At 37.2% G+C, this 19,895-nt stretch overlaps 2 protein-coding genes across 4 annotated transcripts in view; both read left to right on the top strand.

Annotated features, from left to right (window-relative positions):
* Nucleotides 1-529: 529 nt before the first annotated feature.
* On the top strand, nt 530-4,460 carry slc35g2b (solute carrier family 35 member G2b). 2 transcript variants are annotated; one of them, XM_052595768.1, is made up of 2 exons: nt 530-1,099; nt 2,975-4,460. In XM_052595768.1, exon 2 carries the CDS (start codon nt 2,995-2,997, stop codon nt 4,237-4,239), a length of 1,245 nt encoding a protein of 414 aa, XP_052451728.1. In that variant the 5' UTR covers nt 530-1,099; nt 2,975-2,994; the 3' UTR covers nt 4,240-4,460. The 2 variants fall into 2 exon arrangements, with proteins under 2 accessions (XP_052451728.1, XP_052451729.1); XM_052595769.1 differs by lacking the exon at nt 530-1,099 and adding an exon at nt 1,120-1,268.
* A 3,496-nt stretch (nt 4,461-7,956) lies between these two features.
* Nucleotides 7,957-19,895, top strand: part of nck1b (NCK adaptor protein 1b) — a 39,933-nt gene continuing 27,994 nt past the window's right edge. For both annotated transcript variants that reach the window (XM_052595770.1, XM_052595772.1), the window contains exon 1: nt 7,957-8,125. The gene's annotated coding sequence lies outside the window, so the exon portion shown is untranslated. The remainder of the gene's footprint in view (nt 8,126-19,895) is intronic.

Below are 19,895 nucleotides of genomic sequence, written 5' to 3'. Positions count from 1 at the left end.
TTTTTTTTTGGCTATAATAGAGTACCGGCACCTCTTTTGGGCCACTTAAAGCACTGCTAGACTATCATATACAGACACGATGTGAACACATTGCCTTAGAAATAATACTTCAGTTTTAAGCTTTTATATCTTGTTGCTCTTTTTTATGATCGTTAATGGGCTTTGAACTAATCTAAAGAGCAATTAGATCAGCAATAATGTAACTATCTCCCATTAACACACTCCGCGGAGATTTGTTAGTTTATCTGAAACAAGTGACAATTTACACTGAAATTCAACGATTTAATGTAACAATATCAATGCAAACAAATTCAACAGTTTTGACAGTTTATGTAAGAATGTTGTTTTTCACAAGTGAGGTGCCCTGCATGAAAGAGTCTTTGACTGTACAGAGTTCATGAATATTTAATGAGGCATGCAGGCTTTTGATTGGCTGTGTGCTGCGAAACAATGCATGGTCCTATTTTACTGCTGCATCATTTCTGATTTTGTACCTTTGTCTACGAGTTCATAACATGTTCGAAAGCTGCCCTAACCCTCTTTCCACATGACAAGCGTGAAATGATTTCAAAAGATAATAAAATATAGTATGAAAGGCTATTTTGACATACACTATTGCTGTTTTGGCCATTTAACTCAGATGCTCAGGATGACAGAGGTGTTAGGAAGACTTCATTAATTTAACTCTAACGTTAAATGGCTCCACATTAAATAAGTAAAATATAAAAAGTGGCACTAAAAGGCTCGGTGGTGCCCATTTCTGTCAAGAAATCAGATCAGCTCTTCATGCATGTGCCTCATGACGCTGAAGATGATGGTGTTGGGTTGAAGCAGTATTCACATGGTCTACCCCACCCTCACTCTGCTGTCAGACAGGAAACAAGGGGTTTGTCTCGGGGAGCATCGCCTCTCTGTGTCCCCCAGCAGAAGCACGAGCGTCGGGAGGCGCGCACCTTGGAGACGTCCAGCGCGTCCGTGAGGAAACGATGGAGACATGGCAAGCGCAGTTCTCCATATCTTGACGCCAGTGAATTAAACACTTATGTTTCATCCTCAAGAGCTTTAAAGACAGCTGGACCCTTTCGTTGAGAGAAGCGTGGTGAGTTCAAATTGCTCGATTTGATGCGCAATATGGAGACGCATTTGCGCAGGCGATATATTTGCATAAGGAGAAAATAAATAGGACGACGCGTTTTGATTGCTGCATGTGCGTTTTTGCGCAACAGTGATTGAATGTGATTGAAATTCTCCTAAATAATCTAATACTGGTGAGTAGCCTAAAGTATTTTGCGCTGCGTGCAGAATTTGCAGTTAGTGTATTTGCACGAAAGTGCATGCAAATTGATGCAAAATAATAAAAATACAAGCATATAAGATATATCGTTTGCGGGTGAAATACATGGTTAGTAAAATGTCCTAAATGTATATTTCTGCACCAAATCTCCTCTCTGCTTTATATAGGCTACTGTGGTTTAAAATGATAATAAATGCATAATATCTAGCACTCGGTAGGATATTTATTACAGAAACCAGAGACATCTCTGGTTCAAATTGTTTTTTTGTTTTTTTGTTTTTTTGGTTCAAAGGCTAGTTCAAACCCCCAATAAATCATCCTTTCTCCAGCCAGATTTTTCATGTCTACATCCTCACGTTGTGTCATGAGGGCAATATGCCAATATGATTCATAATAGCTGTATCCTATAGAATGACATTTTTACGAGTTATGAGGTTACAGCATAATAGGTGGGCTTTCATCGGAGAGATATTGTTGATATTGTTGCCCCCTGGTGGGGCTTGTTAGCAACGTTATTTGCTTTCAACCGGGTAAAAATAAATAAATAAATAAAAAATCAATAAGACCATAATTTTTGTTTGTGTGATGCACTCAGAATTTATTTTTAACACATTATAAAGTATTTCGGAATGTATAAAATAAATAGATCCATAATTATACATCTTGTTTTACAGTAGGCTACACGCAAAAACGGATTTTTATACATTACTTAATGTTACAATTGTAATTGGACTGATAATCCAAACTCACCACTTTCTAGTTTGCTTCCCCGTTACATCATTTCTTCCCATCACACTGAATCAAATTCTGCTTATGAGCAGCACTGTACACAGTAGAGAGAGAGAGCGACAGAGAGAGCAGCGAGGAGGAAGACCACTGAAGCAGCCAGTTATCAATTATGTAAGATCTTCTTCTGCACTTCTGTGAAACAGAGGTGCAAGCCTGGCAAAAATAAATAAATAAATAAATAAGAATCCTTATTGTTTACTGTTAAAGATAGACTCACCTGCGCTATTTTCCTTCCATTGCAACTGTTTTGAAGATTATTATCAAATTCTACTTGTCGTTTTGTACAGACAGATAACGGCATTTGAGTTAAGAATGACAAGAAAATGAGTGAATAACCCTTTGCTGACTTCCCCACCAAAGGAAAGTTTTCATAGTTCCTTTAACTATTGTCATGTTCACACCGTAAGAATTGGGAACGATTTTAGTTTAGGAACGCCTTCTGGGGGAACTAAATTAGCTCGTACTCTGGAATAGGATATAACCCGGCACAACTGGAGCTACCAGTAACCTACAGTAAGTGTAAACTGATTGGCCAAATGCATGCTGTATGAAACAAGGCACCCACTATTAAAAAAGCATGCAAACACACAGTTTATATACTTACTCCACGAACACAAAAAACAGCATCAGACTGCTTGCACACAGAAATCCAGGCATTCCCCGTCCTCCATCCTCCAGCTGTTGATGTTGTTGCTTGAATGGCATTGCTACTGATCAGAAAAATCTCTCTCTGGGAAACTGTAGCTCTCGGTGGAAAGCCTTGGTGGATAGTTTTTATATCCGACAGGTTCAAAAGCCCTTAATTATATCATGTTCATGTTATAGCCCTTCTATAGTTCTATTTTCATATATTTGTGTGTGTTAATCCCGTGATGTCCGTGTGTTTCCCAGCTCTTCTGTAGCTGAAGAAAATGGATCCGTCCCCCACGAGGCAGCAGTACGGCTCCAAAAAGAGGGTTAAAATCCACCCCAACACCGTGACGGTGAAGTACGCCACGCATTTCCCCCAGCCGGGCGACGAGGGATACGACGACGCTCCATCCTTCGAGGACTTCGGCTCGTTCATGGACAACAACCCGAGCAAGAGACTGGTGTCAGAGAGCGGCCAGGGCAGGACTTTATTCGGCACTATGGATTCCCGTCCCAGAGCCGATCAGAGAGATAAAGGAGTGGGCGGTCAGCTGGCGAGCTTCGGCGAGGCCTCGGTCCTGGCGTCGCGGGTCACCTGGGGCGCCCTCTTTGGGGCGGCCATCGCACACGGATGTGTGGCCCTCATTACACGTCTAGCAGCCGACCGCTCCAAAGTGCCATCATTAGAGCTCATCTTCATCCGCTCGGTGATCCAGGTGTTTTCTATACTGGTGGTCCTCTACTATAAAGAAGATCCCTTCGGGCCTAAGGGCTATCGGCTGCGTTTGTTCTTCTACGGGATTTGCAACGTCATCTCCATCACGTGTGCATACACATCCTTCGCCATCGTTCCACCCAGCAATGGCACCATCATGTGGCGGGCCACCACCACAGTTTTCAGCGCCGTTCTGGCTTTCCTGCTTTTAGACGAACGCCTCGGTTACACAGACGTAGTGACGGTCGTAGGTAGCCTCTTCGGCCTGTGTCTGGTCATGATCCCCAACATCGCAGACGAAGAAAAGTCTCCTCTGGGATTCTGGAAGGAAGCCTTCGGCTACACGATGACTGTGATGGCGGGTCTGACCGCCGCGCTGTCCATGATCGTGTACCGGGCCATCAAAGAGCGGGTCAGCATGTGGGCGGCGCTCTTCACCTTCGGCTGGACGGGAACCGTGTGGGGGGCGTCCACTATGTTCATCATGCAAGAGCCCATCATTCCCTTGGATGGCGAGACCTGGGGCTATCTCACGGGAATCTGCATCTGCTCCACCGTAGCGTTTCTGGGCGTCTACTACGCCCTCAACAAGTTCCACCCGGCTCTGGTCAGCACCGTGCAGCATCTGGAGATCGTGGTGGCCATGCTTCTTCAGCTCATCGTGCTGCGGATGATCCCGTCCGTGTACGACGTCTTCGGAGCGCTGGTCATCATGGTCAGCGTGTTCGTCCTCACGGGGCTCAAGCTGTACAGGGTGGGCCGGGCCATCCGACAAGATTACCAGGAGATTCTGGACTCGCCGATCAAATGAGAACATCGAGTGTGTGTACTCGGGTGCATGAGGGGGCATGTATATGTGTGTGTGTGTGTGTGTGCACAGTGTTTCCCGGCCCCCTTTCTCTTACAAATGTGCAATCGTTGAATGTCTGGATCTTCGGCCTTTGTTTCAGATCGTGTCGTTGGAAGAGTGCCATCGGTGTAATGTCTTTGCTAACTGTTGATGTGTGAAAATAAAAACAGTGATCCATAGTGCTCCCTCTGATAGCATTGATTTTCTTCTTGTGTCGCTGAAGCAAGAGTAAGAGGCAGCAGCCTGAGTCTATAACAAGCGGGTTTGGATACTCTTACAGATAAATCACAGTTTCACACACCAAATATTGAATTTGTTACACTTTTTGTTTTTGATGTATATATATATATATATAAAATAAGATCATTTATTATATTGAGCCAATATTTCACAATATTGTTTTATTTAGTTTAATTTAGTTTCAAGCAAATAATAAAAATAAATTTGTACAAAAAATATTGTTTTATTGGATGTAACTGTATAAAAAATTTCTACCTTCAAACAAATGACAGATGAATTTGCACTAAAATATTTTGTTTGATTGGAAGCGACACCCTTTTCTCTTCTCTTTTAAGAGTCCTTACTTACTTACATATATATATATATATATATATATATACGCACAATTAAATGCATTTAATAGAGAATTTACTAATGTTTTTTGGGGGTTTTTTGGGCCCATTTCCTTTTTGTTCTTCGGGTCATGACCCACCAGTGCAGAACAACTGCTCTAATCTGATCTTTCAGTAAGGCTCGACTCATTTATATTTACGTGGGCTATTTTCCTAAAGAGAACAAAAACCCTTATATAAAAATGTTCTTAAAAAAAGCTTGTATTGATTTTCTTCAGTTCTGTCTCGGCATGCGAAGGCGATCGATTCAATCCCTTCCTGCGTGATGGAGGAATTTGTGCTTGGAATTAGGCATCACTGTATTTTTTATTTATTTATTATATTTTAATCTCATCAGAGTTGAAAGAAAACCTCTTCTGATAAGATTACAGCACCTCGAATGATGCATTATAGGCACAGAGGAAGTTCCTTCCATTTCGGTTCTGACAGATCTCTTCAACTTCATCGACTCACTCTCATGATTACAAATATCTGCTAGTGTTTCATCATCATTTTTGTAGCTGTAGTGAATTGGGTTGTGCACATGAAACCTCACATTGTGCACATTGTAGAATCTCATGAAATCAGTCCCACTCTGAGTAACCCAGTCGCTCTGCTGTGTATCAGCTTCATTTTTTCCCGTGGTATTTGGTTTTGTTTATACCCCGCCACAAAGGTTATATTTGAGATCAAAGTGATCATTGTTTCCCTCAGGCGAATGAAAGCTGTGGTCATGATGAATCGCTGCTGGGTTTGTTGGCTGGGCCTGGACATATTTTTGTAATAAATCTTTTAAATGGCAGAGCATGAGATTCCCCCAGTGCTCCACAAGGGGGCCCTTTGGAGACATTTTATCATTAAGGGAATAGTTCAATCAATGATGTCAAAATTACTCAGCCTCGAGGTTTTTAATATTTTATTGTACTACTAAGATGATTTTTTTCTTCTTTTTTTTTTTTTTTTTTTTTTTGCTATATAAAAAATTGATTTAAAGAATTAAAATAAACGCAACTTTTTTCAATACAGTTTGTCAAGCTCCTAAAAGGACCAAAAACAGATGCATGACATTCAAAGCTATTGCGTTAGTATGTGAGAGCTGAGGTCTTTGCTGTGTGAAGATCCTTAAAGAAATGTTGTGTTCCACAAAAAATAAAATAAAAAAATATCAGTTTTTAGGTTTGGAACAACATAAGCTTCTTCTATTCATTATAAAAGAAGATTTAAAAAAATACTATAAGTCTATAACAGTTAAAGGGATATTTCACCCAAAATGAAAAGGCCAACCAAGATGTAGATGAGTTTGTTTCTTCATCAGGTTTGGAGAAATGTAGCATTCTATCACTTGCTCAGCAGTGGATGCTCTGCAGTGAATGGGTGCCGTCAGAATCAGAGTCCAAACAGCTGATAAAAACTAAATATCCACAAGTAATCATTAAGGGATTTTATATTCATACTGTTCACACTTCCTTATCCATAATATTGCTTTCTTCACTGAAAACGCACCTCGTCTGAATCAGGAGAGAGATATGGACAGATTGAGCAACAATTACACGTCTGAACAGTCCAGAACAGATCTAAACTAATATAAGGGGGGATTTTGATGTGATGGTATGAAGTTAAAAACGTCTTAATGAGGGATTTTTTTTCACTTCTCACGACATTAACTGCTGGACTGGAGTGGTGTGGATTATTGTGATGTTTTTATCAGCTTTTCTGATGGCACCCATTCACTGCAGAGAATCTATTGATGAGACACTGATGCTACATTTCTCCAAAACTGTTCCCATGAAGAAACAAACTCATCTACATCTTGGATGACCTGAGCAAATGAACATTTTTGGGTAAATTATTCCTTTAATAACATTGCATTCACAATTTCATACTTTATCAGTAATTACACTTATTACAATGTCCTTTATTAATCCGTCATATAATGTGATATTTAGCTATTTACAATGAACATTTATACATTGCTAGACATTCACTTTCTTTCTTCCTCTAAGTAATGCTATCATCAGATGTTCAGCAGGTTCTTCATGAATGTCTGAATCAGAGCACAGATTGGCTCTCGGTGTGCTGATGGACAGTGTGTGAGCTCGAGGATGCTGGATGTGTTCATCTCAACGCTGGGATTATGGACCGGAGAGCAGGAGAAGGCAGGACACGTACAGTCCATCTGTTAGGACAGGAAACAGATTGCATCCTGCAGCGTGTTGTGCACCATCTAATGGCTCTATCAGCCATGCGTGAGGGACTTTGAATACGCTCATATCAGTGTAACTCATTTAGGTGCGTTTAGAGATAAGCTGAGAGCAGATTCAGAAGAGGACGCATTATACACACACTGCATCCTGCCATCTTATAATGAAGCATACATTTGGTCAAAAAGTTTTTTTATTATCATTATTTAATACAAAGCTTTTCATTACAAATTATATTTGTGGCATCAAAAAGTCAAAAAGGGAAAAGTTCAAGTGAATGTTAGAGTGTCTTAGTGGGCAAAATAAATAAATAATTAATTAAAATAAATTCCCAGTAGTTAATTGGGGATTTAAAAAAATACAAAGCATTACACTATATTAATCAGTATGAAGATAATATTAATTAATAAATATAATTTCTAAGTGTGCTAAGATATGTACTCGAGTGATGATCTTCTGCAGTATTCAATGATATGGTTATCTAATAGATAAAATCATCCAAGCCACAACAAAATTCCGATCAAAGGATAATTTGATATTTGATTCAATCTATTTAAAAACGTTATTTTATAGAAAACAGCAAAATCTATTTTAAATAATATAATATAATATAATATAATATAATATAATATAATATAATATAATATAATATAATATAATATAATATAATATAATATAATATAATATAATATAATATAATATAATATAATATAAAAATCTGTAATTGCAAAAGTGACCCTCTACCGAAACTCCACAGTTTCGGGACGAGCCCAGCGCATACAATTGATAGACGTGTGTTCTGACCAATGAGCAAACCATTAAGCTGTAGACGGCCCCGCCTCCTACATCAAGTTAGATAGCGCAGCAGTGCATTGAGAAGAACCGCAGCTCTCACGCTGGATGCACAGAAAACCTTTCCCATGAAATCATCAGCGAATATGTAGCTGGAAATCACGCCTGTGATCTAAACAGTGCTGATCATCGAGTGTGCACTGGATACACGGGGCTCAGGGCTGCACATCAGATCACTGAAGGGTAAGATGACTGATATTTGTGAGAGTTTATGGTCTGATTGTCGCGCATAGAGCTAAAGCAATAAATCCGACGCTTGTTCTGGGTGGAATCAAAGATCTTCATAACGACAGAAATATGAAAAAAAACTAAACAATCTCATAAATCATGTGTCATAGATAAATCAGTGTGACGGTAACGGGATTGTGTAAAGGCTGTGGTCAGGCCTCACATTGCTGTGATTTCAGCACAAACTCATTCCATCCACAGAGTCAGAAAATGGTGATAAGTGATGGGGATTTATATTAAAAACATGAATCAGACACAAACTGCTGCAATGTTTGTGTTCAACAGGCCTTTATGGCATTTACATTGAAATCTCAATGCAGTGCTGTTAGCTCTATGGGGGTCTTTGTTTGGAAAAAAAGAAGAAAAAATGTTTTATTTGTTATAAACTGCAAACATTGCTGTTTTTATCATTGTCCATGAGATGTTATTATGATTTTTGATTATGATCATCTGTTTAGATGGGAAATCTGTGTTGATATCTAGTTATTATGCAACAGTTATCAAGACAGCCCCACACAGACAGAAACTATTCGTAGATCTATTTACTGAGCACTTAGTTAATGTCTAAATGCTGGTTTGTGGTCGGATTCAGGCCGGAAGTATAATTAAATATAAAAAAATATTGCAAAATAATTCAAATGCTCTATTTCTTAATATTCATAATTGTAGGGAACATGAGAGGATAAAGGCCATCCTCTTACTTGTGAATTGTATTTGTCTCGATTTCCTCTACAAATCAAATATCTCAACTTTATTAAATCATGAAGTAAGCTCGGTCTAATAGCTCAAACTTCATTTATACAACAAGAATTAATATCTTAAGTAATTAAGCATCTTTAGTATACATATATAGGAAGACAAAAATATGCAAGTAAAGAAAAACTGTTAACCGTTTATTATAAGGACCAGTTCTAACTATTAACTAGTTGCTTATTAGCATGTCTGTTATTAACACATTGGCTGTTATTAGTAGTTATAAAGCACAGATTCTTCATGATCATATTCTACATCCCTAATCAAACTTAACAACTAGATTACTAACTATTAATAAGCAGTAAATTAGTAGTTTATTGAAGCAAAATTCATAGTTTAAGGTTTGCAAAATTATATATGTTGTGATTTATATGTGGTCTGTGCTTCTATACAGATTAACGTAAGTATATGATAACATGATTTCTTTCCAATGTTTCAAGCACAAACATTAAACCAAAACTGTTGTAAGAAAGAATGCAAAAACAAATAATTATAAGATTATTGATAATTACTAGAGGTCGACCGATATTGGATTTTACCGATACCGATAGCTAGGTTGGCCCACACAGACCAATACCGATTAATTAACCGATAGTTTTTAAAATGGGTACTGAAAAAGAAATAGAAATAACTAAAATAGTGCTTTATAAAAAAAAACAACAATAAAAAAAAACAATACTGAACCATACTAATAGTAGTAGTAGTAATAATATTAATAACAACAGTAATAGTAAATGTTGATTTTCCACACACTAATAGGGCTCTATGAAATCTGTTTATTTTTTTCTTAAATTCCATTTTATTTATTTATTATAAAAAATTTCTGGATTCTTTTTTTTAGTTAGTTAAATTATAGTTTTTTTAATCATAAAGTAAGTCCAATTAAGTTAAATCATGAAACTTCTTTAACAAAAATTACATGATTAGGGCTTTTTTTTTCTCACCATATTTTTTTATTGTTAACAATTTCTGTTTTAGCATGTCTAATTATTTGAACGCATAAAACAACTTAATTCATATTTTTTTTCTCAAAGAATAAAGAAAAAGAAGCCTCTCAAATTCTGTGTGTTTAAATTTTTATTGTTATCAAATCAAGTCATGAAACATTAATTTTATTTGTCTTTTAATTACTTAAATTTAAACAAAATTTTTTTTTGGCAAACAAAGGGGATTTACTATTATATCGTGCGATTATTCCTTAAAAAAATAATGTTTGTTTCATTTTGGTGGTAGAAATAGACTATGTACATTCTACTGAACAATAGACTTCAAAACCGGACTTTTATTTTGACGGGTTGCCATGAATACCTTTACAATTCTGTGCATGTGATATGATGCTTTTACTCAAATCAAATGGTCAGATGCTCATGAAGTGACTCTCAGAGCAGTTCTGGAGATGTCCTTCATGTGTTTTCGTCCTCATTTAGTGAGCCGGCAGATGCTGAAATCACGTGAGCGTCACGCGTTAAACTGTGAATTCTATTTTTATCAATGGATTCCTTGACTCCGTCCGCATTTTCTGCAGTGCCGGAAATATAAAGCCCTACAATTATACCAGCACAATGTTTACTCTCGCACTTTAAATGTTTCTATTCTTGAACACTTAATGATTATCTAATCAAAATTAAAGAGCAGCGCTGAGTCCAGGAGAACTCACAGGTATCACACACACTCTGGACGCGTCGCATTAAACTCAAGCAGCGGTCTAAAACTGTTTATTTATTCACCAAACGGACACAAGTTTACTTCAAGAATGAACAATAAGGCAGAGATAAATTTGAAGTTAAGTGTTTAAAAAAAACATAGCAAACAGAAAGAGCGATCTATATTATAGCTCTATAAATGATGCATACAGACTTTATTAGAGCCACAGAAAGACAAATGTATCGATGGAAATGCTCAATTCATTATGTACATTGACAACGATTCGGGGTGAATATAATGTAATTTAATGTTAAACGATGTGAATGGAACTGTGAGGCGGTTTTTCTGTCTGAAGTTTCTCGCTCTGTTCAGCGTGCAGCGGCACGTGTCTAAACACACAGCACGTGCTGTCAGTGATTTCAGCCACTAGAGGCCGCTCTCGCTCTGTATAATGAAAACAGAGCCTTCTCAGCCGCTCCATCAACAGACGAAACACGGAAAGCATCAGCATGGATTTTGCAGATAACCAATTCTTCCAGCAATCAATTATCGGTGCCGATTAATCGGTAAAACCGATAAATCAGTCGACCTCTAATAATTGCATACCTACATTTAGTCACTAATGATTGAAAGCACAAAGAGATAATTTATCCCTAAGACTTGAGCCTGGGCTCTTTTTGTTTTAGAAACCACCCTTAACACCCTAGCAACCACATTACGACACGTTAAAACACCCTAGCAACCACATTGCTACACCCACAGGCCTATAACTCTACGCATGATTTCCAGGTTTTCTGGGGGGTTTTGACACGGCATGTGTTTTCCAGGCGATCACGTGTGATTTTTTTTTTTATTTTTTTATTTTTTATTTTTTTTTTTTTTTTTTAAATGTATGTATAATTTCACACACACACATCTGGTCCAGTGTCTCAGCTGCTGCGGTTTTGTGTGTATGTGGTGGCCTGTGTGACATTATCTGGATTACAGGATGAGCAGTCATAACTACTGTTATGTGATTCTCTGCTGTCGTCTTATTAAAGTAACCCAGTGTTCAGCGTCTGGGAGACGGATGAGATACAGTAGCCCTCCTCCTTTTTTCTCATTTTCCATGACCTCACAGTTGTGTGTATGAATGTTTTGGGGCCCGGGGCCAGTTGCAGCTGGTGAGTTTCTGTAATTATTGTCACACTGGCTTCTCTCTCCACAGCCTCTCATTAAGATAAAAAAAGAGAGAGAGAGAACTCAAATGAATGAGCAAGAGACATTTTGTCTGTGGCCCCGGATCCCGCTGAGCTGAGGGGCCCGGGATCAAGGAGAAAGGGTTTGGGAAAATGGTGAAAGCAGCTATTTATATTGATCCATTTCCCCCCATGAGCGTGCTTCTTTCACAGAAGCTGGATGGTGTATCTGCGGGCTCCTTTTCCCCCCTCCGTCCCCAAATGTCCCCTCTTTGAGTCTCAGAGCAGCACCTGCCATTCAGACGGCTGCAGTGACGTGGCATTGATTCGCCGCACGCGTCTGTCTTTCTCTGCTTCTGTCAGCGCAGTCGTCCAGAAGCTCCTGCAGCGGTCGGTTTCTGAGACGGTGCTTGGCCTGTAGTCTGCTTTTACTGGGATCTGTTGTTTTCAATATTGCACGGTTGCTTTTAGAATGAGAATGACTGTGTTATAAATATTTAATATATTTTTTAAAAACATGGAATACATTATTATCTTAGAGCTTAATATCAAATATATATATATATATATATATATATATATATATATATATATATATATATATATAGACCAACGCTACTTTTGCGTCATCGAAGGTTAACGCCCCTTTTTGGGGGAAAACAAACGGATTCCCCTGATACAGAACTCGCTCTAATTTCTTGATAGCAAAAATGACAGAAACATACACACTCTCTTTGCCGGCCGAGGACCGTGAGAGGTATTTAATGAAGCTACTGGATACGGTGTTTACAGAGGTTTCCCTTTGAAATGGTCGAAAACTTGATTAATAACCCCACACAGTGGCCAAATATGGATATCTAACATTACCATTATCTCGTGGAATCACCAAGTAGCCTACTTTTGTCATTAACATCCTCACAGTATGATAAACTAGACGATGAGGCCATGTCAAGAGGAGTCGGTGGTTTAATTGGATCATATTTCACTTGATTTAAGCTATTGACAGTTTTGTTGTAGTTAGAAATACGAAGCTGTTAGTAGCTACGTGATCAACGTTAGCTCTCATTAGGCACGCTAACTTGGCTGTTAACTGATTTTAAGTTTCAAATTTTCGCAGGCTAGGACTAAACAATATAAGTATTATACAATATCTGTTTGTAATTGTGTCTGACAGGCCTGTACACATCAGAAACAATGAAAAACAAAAGGTCCCTGGAGCGAGTTCTGTATCAGGAATCCTTTTGTTTTCCCCCAAAAAGGGGCGTTAACCTTCGATGATGCCAAAGTAGCGTTGGTCTATATATATATATATATATATATATATATATATATATATATATATATTAGGGGTGTAACGGTTCACAAAATTCACGGTTCGGTTCGATACGATACACTGATGTCACGGTTCGGTTCGGTTCGATACGTTTTAGATACAGCAAAATGCAAAAACATCTCAACTTTTCAGAATGCCGCAAGCGCACCGCGGGTCATGTGACAAGAACCAACCAATCAGCTTCATCCTTTCCCGTAACAACGTTGAGAGCTCAGCCAAGATGAAGGAACAGCTGATCATAGTTGTATATGGATTGCAATTTTGAAATAAATTTAGTAGCAGAGCTACTGCAAGCGATTTTTAGAGCTGCAAATCCATTTATCCTTCGCTGAAATTTCCGTGTCTCATGGAGAGAGCACGTCATTGTTGCTTAGCAAAGACAGACGCCTCATGAGCGCTTCTGCCCGAGCGCTTTGGAAAGGAGGAGAAAGACGCGCTTAGCGTTTTCCATGCGTTTTTAGGCACGATATGTGAACGGCCCCTAAGGCGCTCGCTCACTCAGCACGCGCTGAAGGCTCGTTGCAAAATGTCTAATGCATTTAACAGACCAGAAATATAAGATCCTAAAATAACCAACAGGTCTGGTGTTTGGGTTGGATTCCCTGTAAGCTATAGTGTCTAAATGCTGCAGGGATAGTTTGCTGCGTGCATGTTTCTCCTTTTTTTCGTCTTTTCCCAGATAGTACTGACGCATATATCCCAGATATTCCCGCTGGTGTTTTTTTTTTTTTTTTGTATTCCCGCTGGTGTACCCTGTCATGTTGCAGATGCGACATACCGTTGTTTTTTTATCCACCACTCTCTTGCCATCACCATTATAGCTTAAAGGGAATCCAAAGTGCACCCAAACACCAGACCTGTTGGTTATTGGGGGATCTTCTCATTTCTAGTCTGTTCAACGCATTGGCTATTTTGCAACGAGCCTTCAGCGCGTACTGAGTGAGCGAGCGCCTGCTGAGTAGCCTAACATAAACATATAAGATGGTGTTTTTTTCTTCTTCGGGAGTGTCAGGGGCGTTGCCTGTTACGTTGTTTGGGTTATTGGGCTACCTTGTTGAATGCATATCATTATATTTCTCTCTCTCTCTCTTTTTTTTTTTTTTCAAATATAATTAATTACTCCAACGAACCGTTCGGTATACGTAATGCGTACCGCGTACCGAACCGAAAGCGTCGTACCGAACGGTTCAATACGAATACGCGTATCGTTACACCCCTAATATATATATATATATATAGATCCATTTCCCCCCATGAGCATGCTTCATTCACAGAAGCTGGATGGTGTATCTGCAGTCTAATATAATATATTAATAATATGGTTTGTATTCATCCTGTCGATTTTCTAAATGTATGTTTTGATCTTGTTGTGACTGATTTCATTTTTCTGTTTGAAGATCATTTCATTATTATTTTAGAATTAAATATTATCAATGAAATATTAATACAAACATATATATATATATATATATATATATATATATATATATATATATATATATATATATATATATATATTAGTGCTGTCAAAATTAGCGCGTTAACGCATTCGATTAATTTGAAATATTTAACGCGTTAAAAAAAAATAACGCAATTAACGCGGTTGCAGTTTTTTTTTATTTCCAGTTGTGGCCTATGTGTGTTCAACGTGCAAAGAAATATGGATAAGACCAAGGAAGGACTTTTAGACGGAAAGTTTCAGTATAAAACTCTGCCGGATTACTCTTCAGTCTGCCACAAGAAACATTACTCTTCATTTAGTCTGCCACAAGAAACAGCAACATTAAAATCATGAACTCAAATGTCATTGTTTAAAAAAAAAAAAAAAAAAAAAACAATGACTGTAACAGTGCGTAAATCAGACCTTTCTGTAACGCTAACGTTAATAAGCTTAAACGAAAATAACATAATAATTGTGTAGCGGAGTATTTTTTGTACACAGTGCCGCGAACTGTCAATCACTCCTGTGCGCGTGCATCACTGTCCTCCTCAGCTGCAGCAACTTGCGCTCTCTCTCTTCATCAAGCTTTAACACAAAAAGGGGACAAAAAGATCATATTGTCTTTGTGCATAGGCTATAGATTAATTAGATAAATGAATATCTAAATTTGTGCCTTGCCGTCTACGGTATTTTTTTAGAACTTAGAAAAAAGATGCTGCAGCCAATGAACAGCCAGCGGGGGCTGCAGGACGACTCAACCTCCGCAGACAGTTTTTAATGTTTATCAGACAATAAATACTCAAGATTTTGCTTTAGTATAACTCACAACGAGTTTCACACACCTTCTCCGGCCACGATGAGTTGTTGACACTTAACAGTGGGAAAAGCGACACATGCGCTATTCACTTGTATAACTTAAGGGTGAATGGGTAATGTAGTTTCTGCTCTGGGTGGGCTGAATTAGGAAGCTTGCATTGTGAAGGGCGCTCTGAAAATCGGCAGGGCAGGTAAAAGATTAAAACATCTATTAAAACAGATGGTCCAAATGAGCGTACCGCTTACAAGCACGTTCTGGGCGCACGGAGAGGTGGCGGTACGCTCAAGAGCTATATTTGGAAGTGGCGGTACCAGTGCGTACTGGCCCACTTAAAGCACTGGCAATGACTATACTTTGGATTTTTTTTGCAGTCCACTTAGAATTCAACATGGAAATCATTTTTGTTTTTTATTGGCATTGATTGTTTTGAAATTCAAATGGTACTTACATGCCTGTGTTTTTATTTCTGTAATAAATATGGCTTTCAAGCCAACAGTTAATTTGGAGGATATTGATGGTTTATTGCAGGTATGTTGTTTACATGAGAAAATCTGTGTTACAAGTTAAACAAAAATTCCAATAAACAATCATATTTTGAATTTAAATAGTTTCTTTGTCTTGAGTTTACATTAATTATTTACATTTACATTTACATATCCAAAAAGTTTCAGTCTTTTAATTGCGATTAATCGCGATTAATTTAAAAAAATTGTAGGATTAATTAGTTAATTTTTTTTAATCGATTGACAGCACTAATATATATATATATATATATATATATATATATATATATATATATATATATATATATATATATATATATATATATATATATTTTTTAAATATATATATATATATTTTAAATATATTAATAATATTTCATTAATAATGTTTAATTTGCATGTCTCTTGAATTGACTCTAAGTGGGAGATGGATGTGATGGATATATAGATCTAATTTTGAAGAAGTACTATGCTGAAATTAGTAAGGCCTGTTTTTATTTTTTAACATTTTCTATTTTTTTCATTAAAATTATGAAATCTAAATATAAGTAATCAAAAATTTCTTGAAATCATGAAAATGTATTAAGTTTAACAAAAAACAAATTACAACCTTATGAAATACATTTTATTTTCAATGTCATTTGCTGAGATTTCCGCGTCTTCATGGAGAAAGCACGTCATGGTTGCTTAGCAACTGCAGACGCCCCAGGAGCGCAACTGCCCGAGCGCTTTGGAAAGAAGGAGGAAGCGCCGCGACTAGCGTTTTACACGATATGTGAACGCCCCTAACGCGTGTTCGAAACCAGCGCCAACACAGACTTACTTTATTTTATTTTTTTATCCTTACTTCAGCCGCTACTGGTGTAATCTTTACAAGAATATCAGAATCATGCAATGAGCAAGTCTGCGTTTATTAGACACTTAATAATATCACATCAGTTAGCTTTTTGGTCTCTGATTTTGTGATAGAATGCAACTTTCTCCATTCCCAGTATGCCATTACGCACGTCACGTATTTTTTGTAGTCGACGTAATCGATGACGTCGATGCGTCGTTGCAGCACTAGTCTAATTACATTTTAATAATCACTATACATTACACAATACACAATGAATTTGTACGATAAAACTTAATATCTTAATAATTTTCTGTATTCCATGTTATGCAGTAAATTCTACGTACTATGTCTTGATTCTTTGTGTTTTCAGCATTGAAGGAATCATAAGAGCCTAACTGGTTAAATACATCAATTCATAAACCATGTTTAGTGCATTCTGAGCAATTTCTACATTCTTGGCAAACAGCCGCCGTCTTTGGTCTGATTGAACTCCTGTCATCATGGAAGAGCTCATTTTTTGAAGAAAATCTAGTTTGACATTTTTACAGTATTAATATCCTAATAACACTTTAGTGTAATGGTTCAGACATTTAAAGGTAACTCTGTCGTCCCCTGGAGCAGTGAGATTTATCACAAAAACATTGCATTGGTCATTATATCTTTAGTTGTATTTCTGGGCATATATCACATAAAAACAATGGTAAGACACTGAGAAGGTGGAAGTATTGTGTATCAGGAAACTGCTGCAATACTTAGATCTGTCCTCATTTACCCGACACGTGTTTCTGTTCTCTGTTTCACAGTCATGCTGTTTGCTTGAGTAAGTCCATATAGTCAAACCTGCTCGAGCAAACACAAGCAGGCCACAAGGGAGGAACTCGAATCTGTGTGACCACTTTATATGGGATTGTTGTTGTCTTTTAATTACATCTAACAAATTGCAACTTTTTTGGTGTATGAAGGTCACATTAGCTTTTAGATATATTTGCTATTTTTAAAATGCATTTTATATAGAGATTTTTCTATTATTTGACCGTTGTCTCAGACCCAAATATTACATTTCTAAGTATGATGAATCCTTCATTTAAAAAAATTAAGAAATAAATGTTGGTCTTGACAGACAATAAGACCAGACTTGTTCCTGGAGGGCCTCCAAGACTGAGTGACCCCTGATTTAAATATTTTATTACACAAATTTCTAAATGACATTTTTGCACCCATTATGACTGTCCCTCAGTTGTTGCACAGTTTTCACAATGAACATCAGCTTCACTCTAATGAAATTTACCAAGACAAAAGTGTCAAAAGTGTTGATCAGGGAGCAAGGGAACCGAATCGGGTGATTTTCTGATCGGTGATCGGTCAATCAGTCTCACGTCTTTCTAATTTTGAGCTGATCTGTTTACAAGTGGGTGTGAGAGCCACATGCAAAATAGTCGTTGGAGTGGAAGTTTTTTACTGTCAGTGAAGAAGACTTTTTTTTGTTTAGTTTTTTTAAAACTGTGCTAAAATAAACCATGGAGGAACCACTTGCCATTAATGCTCAAGTAGCATTAAAGTAGTAGTATTGTACTCTTCTGTTTTTTTCATTCATAGGATCTTTTTTGTAAGACAAGTAAAAAAGAGAAAAAGATTAACTTAAAAAGTTGTTTTGTTTTATAAAGTAACTCATTTTCAGCGAATTGTTATTTCTACTTCTTTCCGGTCGCAGAGCACTTATTTTTTTTGAGTTTTTTAAGTGAGAGAAGATCCTGTAACTTGGGAAAGTTTCATGCTTAAGTTATTTTATTATGAAAAGAAAAAATAGCTTTGATGGAAAGTACATTTTTGTTTTTATATGCTGTCAATTATAGTTAGTAGAAATTGGAATCGGCAGATAACACTTACAAGAAATCTGAGAAAAATCGGTGCATCTCTAGACTTGATCTTTGAAAAAAATACAGAGGGAAAAATAATGTTTTATGTTGCATTTTCCTAAGATATGATGGTCATAAAATGATCCTTTTATCACCACAGAATGTAGCTTTATAAATTAAAAAATTGCAAATGATATTAGATAATTACCGAATTCGTGCATGATAAATCTTGACGTTTGAAAAGTTTATTTTCTGAAAGTCCACAGGATCAAATGTTTTGTGAGCTTCATTGATTCATTATTATTTTTATTGTTCAATAATATCAGTCATAGTATGTCTTCTTAAAGAAGAAATAAAGGAGAACAAAGTGGTAATAGAAAATGCGTTTATGGTTATCATGCAATTTTCAGTTCTGTATTCAGAGACTGTATTGGTAAGCATCTCATAGTTTATTATGGTTTGGTTTATTATGGCATTTCCTCTTGTGTATTTCAATGTGTCATGGCCTTTTAGGGCCTGAAAATCAGTCCGAGGCTCTCGGTTCACCTTGTTAGATGACATGTTCCTGGTCTTACTGAACACTTTTCAAAGACATTTTTCCATAATCTTCCATCATAATGTAGTAACGTCAAGTTGGTTAAATAAATTTAAACCCCTGGGCACCGATGGTGTGTTAGGAGGGATGTAGTCCTTCTCAATCCAATGCAAACTGACACTCCAATCAATTCCTGATGGATAAAAAACGAAGCTCTGTTTGCGATTTTGGGGTTTTTAGCATCCCGTTTTACTTCGAAATACAGCTCATTTACAGTTACCGTTTCTTGAAAGTTTGTGTTTTTGATTTCTATAGGGTTTGTGACTAACACTGATGCACCTGTGTGTCTGAGCGGGAAAAACTGAGAAACTGAAATATTTAAGCATTTGACCTTGATCTGTAAAATAGGCCATGGTGGGAAAACAGGTGTTCAGTGTGTGAAACGACGGTTTTCCATCGCTCTGCAGCAGGGTTTACTACTAATGTGTTTGTTTGCCATTGTGGCAGGTCTCATGGGATTGCTGTCAGTTAGAAATAAATAAGAGTGGAAGATAAAGCCACTGTATCCACACAAACCTTTTGAAAGCGTCATATCTGTGTGGCTTAAAAATCTGCAGATATTTTGATTGCAGCAGTGAATTCATCCTCATGATGGAGCACGAGCGTCCATTCTTTATTAAGAGTTTTACTGTTTTTAAAAGAAGTCTGTTCTGCTCTTTGAAAGTACAGCAAAAAATTTTACATTTTGAAATATATTTACTATTCAAAATAACTGTTTTCTATTTGAATATATTTTAAAATGGTATTTATTTCTGTGATTTCAAAAC

The sequence above is a fragment of the Carassius gibelio genome, chromosome B24 (assembly GCF_023724105.1).
Source record: "Carassius gibelio isolate Cgi1373 ecotype wild population from Czech Republic chromosome B24, carGib1.2-hapl.c, whole genome shotgun sequence".
Taxonomy (NCBI): domain Eukaryota; kingdom Metazoa; phylum Chordata; class Actinopteri; order Cypriniformes; family Cyprinidae; genus Carassius; species Carassius gibelio.
This window is presented reverse-complemented; position numbering and strand designations above follow the sequence as displayed.

What these genes read in the sequence shown, in the direction of transcription:
- slc35g2b (XM_052595768.1), top strand. Translation starts at nt 2,995, where the DNA reads ATGGATCCGTCCCCCACGAGGCAGCAGTACGGCTCCAAAAAGAGGGTT.